Here is an 8,209-nt window from a genome sequence, read left to right on the forward strand (position 1 = left end):
TACCGCGGCCGGCAGGCGGCAGGGACCGTCCGTCCCGGCAACTCGTGCTGTCGCAGACTCGCAGTCACAAAGTCATCACAACCACCGCGGCCGGCCCGCCGGCACGCCCCCTGCTCTGCTCGTCAGTGTCACCCGCTCTCCCTCCCGGTGCCCGGACAAATGGACAATCCAAGCCGCGCGTGACCGATTCTTCCATCCGTCCTGGGCTTCGGCCGGTTAGAGGTCCCGCCCGCTCCTTTGGGCCAAGCTCCCCCCATCTGTTCAGGCCTTCGGGGTCGCTTCAAGTCCACCGTCGGTTGGACGTTCAGCAGCTCCGCTTTGAATCGATCTGAGGGACTGGGCCGCCTGCCGCAGGAATCAGCCCATCTCCTGATACGGCGCCCTTTTCAGTTCCCGGGCTCATGTCATGTCCGCGCTTTTCAACTCAGAGCCACAACGCCGTCATGGCTGTTGCAGAACGTAGAAGAGGCTTTTTGCTCAAAAAAAAAAAAAAACGTAGAAGAGGCTTTGAAGCTGCGATGCCTGCCAGAGGAGGCTCGGCTTTAGGCCCAACTAAACCAAGAACACATCGTGATTGTGCAGCTGCAGCAGAGTGCCAGAGCAAGATAACCACAAACAGTTATTAAATTTTACTTTTCATTTTCTTCAGAGGCTACCTTTACTACAACCGCACCATGTTGTGCTGCTTATTGGTTCCATCTACACAATCGTCTATTCAACCACACTGCCCCGTCAGCCGTTAATATTTCTTTGTACAACAAAAATGGATATGGCTCTGTCGTCTTCGGGGAATCTACAACACACGCCTGAAGCAGCGAGGCACAGTAGCTAAAATTTTGCTGTAAGCTGGGATCACCAAAGTTCATGACGTTTTCAGTTAACAATGGAATCGTCAGCAGCAATTGCCCACTTCCCAGACTGGCAGCAGAGGCCCATCAGAAGCTAATGACATGCTCCCCCCTCACTTGTCCACCTTTCTACCTGTGACCATACAATCAAACAAACATTCACACATGATTAATGGATCAAGCAGGAGCAATGGAAAAGGGAAGAAAGGTATATACTAATTCCGAAACACAATTACCTTTCCTGAACCATGATGTTCGAACAACTTGCCGGATATGGCGCTCGTTCTTCTGTAACAGTTCATCGACCTTGTGCGACTGGGACAACAAAGGGCCAGAGTATTCAACCTTCTCTTCTTGACCATGATCGCCCTGGAGTTTTGAATCGGACATTAGTAACAACTTTGATATAAAAGTAGAAACTCGTATAAAGTAAATGATGGACTCGTCAACGCACCTTGAAGCTATTCTTTGATGAGAGAGTACCCCCAAGAAACATGGCGTTTGAGAAGTTCTGAGAGTGGTAAGTGTCGCAAGAATCAAATGAATCTGGACGCTCTAGCTGTGACCACTTCTTCAGTACTGCACGCTTTGCTGCATCATGAGGCTCCCGGTCTCGGACTTTGGAATTGACGCGTGATATTGATACGTGTATGTCTCTGCTAGGCAGCTCCCTAAGGCCAACATTCTCTTTAGCTTGGGTCTTACAGTCCTGATCGGCCAAAGCGGGGAACTGGCTTCTTGAGCTAGATCTGGTCCGTGATCTATCAAAAGAACGATCCTCCTGTGGTCTTTTGGCCCATGCAAAGCCACTAGATGAAGAAACACTCAATGGCCCGGAGAAAGGTATTTCCTCTCGTGATTCATTCTTAACATGACGAGCACTCTCTTTAACTTGAGCCGCTGACACTGGTTGTATGTCCGCAAATAGCCTAGCATCACCATTCAGTTTCGTACGATCCTGTACTGTACCATCTTTGTTTGCATTCACATTAGTTTTGGATTCCTGAAAGACGGAAGACAAGCATAAGACATTTGGTGAGTATTCTTATCATCAACTCAAGTATCACATAGCTTGGCCAAATTTCTCTGTTGATAACATTCAGTGAAGGTATCCAGCCATTATTAAAAAAATGATACCTCTGTGCTACTTATTATCTGCTTAGGGACTGCAATAGGTTCTCTTGCTGCTCTGCTGAGCCTTGAAGACTTCTTGGATGCTTCTGTCCCGTGCCCTCTGCTACTAGCTTTTCTTCTGAAACAAAAAAAGAAAAAGAGAGAAATTAATGTCGTTGTTATTCACTATGGCAGTTGCCGGACAAAAAAAAAAATCAACTTCCAGTCATTAAATTGTGTACTGGTAACAGTTTAAAGCCTTAAGCAGTGCTGGGAGCTGCTCGGCAAAAGGTGAGTTTTTTCAAATTGTGAAACACACGTTCAGAAGCAAGAATAAATGACAGAACCTAAGTTTCTGGCTTCCTTTTCTGCAATAAAATGACTCCAAATTTAAAAATTCCCACCTGAGTGCATCCTCTCGTAACTTTGCATCCATCTCCTTGTTGGGCGCATGCTTAGGCAAGCTCGAAGGTTCACACGCATAAGGTTTTGTCCTGAAAAACTGCCAAAAAAGGGGAATATATCACACATTATCATGACAGGTGCGATTCTTATAATTTACACTATGGACAAAGATGACTAATTTTGGCAGTGCTAAACCAAATGATTTCTTGCCCCATGTTAATACCATGTAAAAAATCGGAAGCGCCAAGCTAAATACAAGTTGCACTAACACTAATATTTTGCACTGCCCTTGAAGATTTAGCTTATGATAATACAATCCGGGCGATCTACAATATCCTGATGGCTCGAATATCTGTTCATGTGCTTGATTTTTTTTTCCCAAACTATGAGTGAATAATTATTTCAATGATGCATAACAGAAGAAAGGGCGGCAGAAGAACAGAATCAGCAAATTTTTACAAACTAACAACTTAAATATCCCAATTTCCAAAGGTCCAATATACTACTCCATCCCAAATTATTAGTCGTTCTGGCTTTTCTAGATACATGACTTTTATTACGTATCTAACCTATATCTAGACGCATAGCGAAAACAATGTACCTACAAAAGCCAAAACGACTAATAATTTGGAACAGAGGAGTATTTTTTCCCCCAAACCTCCCCATCCAATACAAAATGGGATTAAAGGATATCACATAATGCAATCTTACCTCAGAAGAAAGAGCACCTGATGCAGTACCACGCTTGTAGGGCTCCACCGACAGAAGAGTTTCTAGTAAACTCAATGCATTTTCTGGTAGCCCTTTAAAAACATCTCGTAGGGTACTAGGATATGGATGATGTGGTTTAAATATTGTTGCATGAGGCAACTTCGACTTCTTCCAATAATCATCAGCTGGTGAACCACATAGCTTAAAAATCTTGTGTAGTTGTTCCACCTGAAAAAATGAAAGGGGTTCTATATCATATTACATACATCAAGCAAATCCTTGAGAATTTTGACCTTCTGGCAGACTAAAGTGGGAAAGTTCAAAAAGAAAATAGAAGAAAATGAGACATGTGCTTCTAGTGAATTAGGATTGGAGGAACACAGCATCTAAACAGTTTGTTAACCAGAACCCCAAAAGATATGAAGAATCAGGCAGATCAGCAGATGCACCGCAATTAACTATTAATTGATGTAACCAAATAGTTACCTCGGTTCTTCCCTGCAGGATAGGTTTCCCACGATACATCTCGGCAAATACACACCCAACACTCCACAGATCAACAGCTGCATCATAGTGAGTTGAACCAAGTAGCAGTTCAGGTGGTCGGTACCACAGAGTAACAACACGGCTGGTCAGAGGATGGTTTTTGCTGGGATCAAAGAAATTTGCAAGACCAAAATCAGCTATCTTTAGAACCCCCTCGTTATTCACGAGGAGATTAGCACCCTTGATATCACGATGAACCACACGTCGCGAATGGCAATGCTCCAGTCCTGACAGTAACTGGTTCATGTAGCACTTGAGCTGCAGTAGGTGACAATCAGAGGAAAAAGTCAGGCCAACAGTGTAAATTCAAAGCTGAATTGAATGAAGGCAGCGAATGTAGTTGAACATACCTGTGCTTCAGTGAATTTAATGTCCGGGGAGGAGCAAAGTCCAGCAAGATCATGCTCCATGTATTCAAATACTAGATAAAGGCTGCATGATAACCGGGAAGTAATCAAGCCTTCCAGTTTCATGACATTTGGATGATCAAGTCTTCTCAATATTTGTATCTCCCTTGCCATGAATCTAACACTCTCTGGCTCAAAATTGTCAAATCGAACCTTCTTCAAGGCAACGATCTTTCCAGTCTCAAGGTCCCTTGCCCTGAATACACTGCTGTATGTGCCTTGCCCAACCTACATATAGGGTGCAACAAAGAAACAAGTCTGGGTCACGCAGCAAACATATGTGCAGTAATGCACGGGCTTCATTACCCTTGTTGCAGACATAAAACTAGCACAGTAGCAGTACTACTTTGCTTCATTACCCTTCTTAATAAAAAAAATCAACTTTTCCTTTTGAGTATGATGACAGACAAGAAACAGTAAGAGATCAAATTCCCGATCAGCAGCGCATACCAACAACGGAGACGGCTAAAACATGTGATGCCTCATAGAAGGAAGCACCAGATCACCCAAGTCACCTCCTTTACCTTCACAACAGGTGGCTGTTATACTAGTTTATTCTTCATGTCATAATCCATCACCCAACAGAGTATTACTACTAACTAACGCGTGATAAAGGATACCAGAAAGATACCAACCAGTTAGACCAAATTACAGTCCCAACAACCACCATCCTTCTAAAATTCCACATGCAAGCAAAATTTTGTCATGGAAAATGACCCACGAGCTATTGAATTGAACCAGTCACGAAATCTGAACCGAAATGAATCACCTAGGAAACCTCAGCCGAAAGCTCCACAGTACCTTCTCCAGCTTCTCGAAGGAGTCGGCCTTGAGCGGGATCCACCCCTGGATGGCCTCCCCGGCGACGGCGCTGAGCCACGGCGGCCACCCGGCAGCCACCTGCTCACCCTCAAGGCTCTTCCGCAGGCTCCGCAGCCGGAAGTTCCGGGACGCGGCCGGCACGGCGACGACGGCCTTCCCTGGCTCCTCCGCTTCGTCCTTGACCTTCTCCGACCTCCTCGCCGCGGACGACGAGCTGCGCAGCGAAGACACGGGCACCGGCAACGGCACCGGAGGAGCAGACTCCTGTGCGCGAGGCTGGCTCCGGTCCCTGAGCCCGCCGGACGAGTCGGCCGCCGGCGTCACCGAGACGGCGTTCTTGGACGCGACGCAGCCCATGGCGGCGGCGGCGCACTACGAGCACCACCAAGCGCCACCAACCATACGCCGAGGTCGCGCACGGACACGGACCAAGATCGGCGCGTGATCTTCACGAGTCGGCTCCTTCTCCGCTCCCGAGGTCCTTCTCCCTCACACCGGCATTGGGCTGAGAGCCGGCGGCCGCTGTGTAAAGAATCAAGAACAGAAAGCTTGACTGACCCCTTCCGCCCGCCAACCACAGGCGTCACGGGTCGAACACGACACAAGTCAAGAACACGCCGGGAGGCCCGGGCGGGATTGGCCTGGAAGACTAATCAATGATTCGATTAAGACGCGACGCGAGCCATCACGAAAAAAAAGCAGGGCGAGACTTCGTTGACACCACTGACCGCACTCCCCCGTTGACGGAGACCACGACGGCGACGCTTCCCCGTGATCGCGAGGCGTGGTCGGGCGTGGCGGAGAGGCAGGCAGGGGTTATCGAGCGGGCGGACGCACGGAGCACCCGTTGCGCCGAGCGGAAAAGGCACGGCCTTTCCGCGACCGCGGCCGCTGCGCGGGGACGGATCACGAAACCGCCAGAATTACCGGCGGCGAAGGCGAAGCCCAGCCCAGAACTTGGGCAAGGATGACGGCGCGGCAGCCAAGAACGGCGAAACCGCCCTGCCGCGCCACCGGAACTGAAAAAAAGGAAGGCGCCGAAATTGGCCGGAGAAACGGCAGCAAGTGGGAGAACTCGATCAGGGGGAAGGGGAGGGGAGTGGGGCGAGCTCGCAGTCGCAGGTGGGGTGGGGAATCGAGCGCGGGGCTTAAAAGGTCCACGCCACGGGCCGCGGGCGCGGGAGTGATGAGATTTTCCGCGCACGCTTCTCTCTTTTGGGAGGAGTCGCCGCTGCGCCTTTGATGAGGCAAGTGCCTTTGCGCAGCGCAGGGGAGAGGCCGGGAGCGGGAGGGGACTCGGCAAGGCAAGGCGCCGCGCCCCTGCTGTTCTTGTAGCGAGATCAGCGGGGGCGTAGGACCCCTTCCTTGCCAGCTTTTGATTTTATACGGAACTTTTCAGGTTGCCCCCCTAGAATTTCCGGGTATTCGGGCGTACTGAATTCGCGTTCCACTGCACCGGTAATAACCCCGTACCTGTACCTCCAGGTGGGTACTGTGCGGTACGTAGCGGTTCCCGGACGGCCACACAGGCACCATACGGACTGGGCCCGGTCCGTTGGAACGCCAGCCTCTCCCGCAACACGATTTCCGTTGAAACCAAACTGTTTCTCGTTTCATGTCAAAATTGCTATTACTACCACGTAGGACGTACGGAGTACGTTACGAACTAGTACCACCAAGACCGGCCGCTGAAACCGAAGAGGATGGCGCGACGCTTAAATTAGGGGGGGGGGGGGGCGACAGCACCCGTGACAGCCCCGTTTATTTGGGCTGGTTTGGCCTAGGCTGAAAATACGGTTGACTGATTTAGTATGAGAAAAAATATTATTTATTAGCTGATAAGCCATGGCTTAAGCTAGATACGAGAAAGCAGCCTACCGCCAGCACAGCAGATCAAAGCCGCCCCTGCCGGTCGAGGGCCGCCGGGACAGCGCGAGTTAGCCAGCTCACTTCGCGTCTCGCGCACGCCCCGTGGCCCGTGCTCCTCGCTCCGTTTCCCCCTGTTTTCCCGATCCCCACACCGGGAACGCCCTGGTTCACGGTCCCCGCCGCCGTCGCTTTCCTCGTTTCTCCTCTGCTTTCTCCGCGGCGTGGCAAAAGAAGAGGGCGAGCAGAGCCAGGAGGCCGGGTGCTGCCTCCTCTCCTCGGCCGACGGATCCTAGTCCGCGTCTCCGTCCCCCACGCCGGCCTGGGCGCCGCGGCGGTGTGAAGGGGACTGGACGCGCCGACGAGCCACGCGGGACGCGAGCGAGGGAGACGGGTGCCTGCCTGGCCGCGCCCGTGCCGTGTAAACGGCGGCAAGCTAGTCAAACCAAGCCCGGCGTGTCCGCGACGCTGCGCTGCTGGGTGCTGGCTGCTGGACTGCACACGCGGACCGGACGGGCTCGGGCGGTCCACGGCGGGGTACAGATACAGTTGCGCGCTCACCGATTTCAGCGTGGAGAAAACCGCGGTGTTTGGTTGTCTAAGGCTCTCCTAAAATTTACGTGACATCGAATACTTAGATATTAATAATTTTTAAGCCTAATTAATCTTTCATTATCGTATGTTTACTGTAGCACCACGTGGTTAAATTATGAACTAATTAGGTTTAAAAGATTTTGTCTCGCAAGTTCGTCACAAGTTATGTAATTAATTTTGTAATTAGTCTATATTTAATACTCTATGCATGTATCTAAACTTTTGATGTAACCGAAATTTTAGGAGCCCCTTTAGGAACAAAGAGGACCTGTGGGCTTCTTTTGTTGTATCCGGAAATCGTTGACGGCACGCATGCCGGGCGCGTTTGGATTGTTGCCCGAGGAAGCCCGCCCTAATTTTGGTCGTTGACTGTGGACAAGTATGTCATTTGAATAGGAGCCAAGATTTGATTTGCCCTGGTTCCGGTGCTCACGCTGCGTTCATTTTTTTAGCCAAAAATGCACGGTCGATTCACGGGCGGCCAATGTCTCCGCCAATTTTTAGCAAACCGATGATTTGGCACGCCAGAAACCAAGCAAAGAGGTCCAACTGCAGAATTGCGTATACTGTGTCCAGCCAAAATGACCATCGGTCTATTCGCAGGTTGTTTTTTAAGCTGATAAATCCGATTAGTGCTGATTTGTTGTGAGAAAAAAATACTGTTGACTGAACTGATAAGCTCTGGGATCAGGCTGCATAACGTTTCTGCACTGCGAACATGATTGCTGTAAGCCTGTAACATCTTGAGCAGGCAACGGGCTGGTGGCATTGAAGCATATCGCCAAATTCCCAACTGCCCCCGTCCAAAAAGGTACTAGTGCACTGAGTAAATTGGACATGATATTATAGTGCTGTTTAGTGGAAGGTTAGGTTGGGAGCTACTACACCTCACACCCT

At 49.9% G+C, this 8,209-nt stretch overlaps 1 protein-coding gene across 3 annotated transcripts; it reads right to left on the bottom strand.

The window, feature by feature from the left end:
* Positions 1-619: 619 nt before the first annotated feature.
* On the bottom strand, positions 620-6,160 carry LOC136534776 (protein IMPAIRED IN BABA-INDUCED STERILITY 1-like). Of its 3 annotated transcripts, none has more exons than XM_066527147.1 (10): positions 5,581-6,160; positions 4,832-5,493; positions 3,974-4,258; positions 3,564-3,881; positions 3,078-3,305; positions 2,366-2,463; positions 1,986-2,100; positions 1,303-1,851; positions 1,085-1,217; positions 620-981 (listed from the first exon to the last, which is right to left on the bottom strand). In XM_066527147.1, the coding sequence occupies exons 2-10, from the start codon at positions 5,207-5,209 to the stop codon at positions 962-964; spliced, it is 2,124 nt and encodes a 707-aa protein (XP_066383244.1). In that variant the 5' UTR covers positions 5,210-5,493; positions 5,581-6,160; the 3' UTR covers positions 620-961. The 3 variants fall into 3 exon arrangements, with proteins under 3 accessions (XP_066383244.1, XP_066383243.1, XP_066383242.1); XM_066527146.1 differs by having other exon boundaries at positions 4,832-5,501; XM_066527145.1 differs by having other exon boundaries at positions 4,832-6,160.
* Between the last annotated feature and the right edge of the window lie 2,049 nt (positions 6,161-8,209).

Source organism: Miscanthus floridulus, unplaced genomic scaffold (assembly GCF_019320115.1).
Source record: "Miscanthus floridulus cultivar M001 unplaced genomic scaffold, ASM1932011v1 os_2295_1, whole genome shotgun sequence".
In the NCBI taxonomy this organism is placed as follows: Eukaryota; Viridiplantae; Streptophyta; class Magnoliopsida; order Poales; family Poaceae; genus Miscanthus; species Miscanthus floridulus.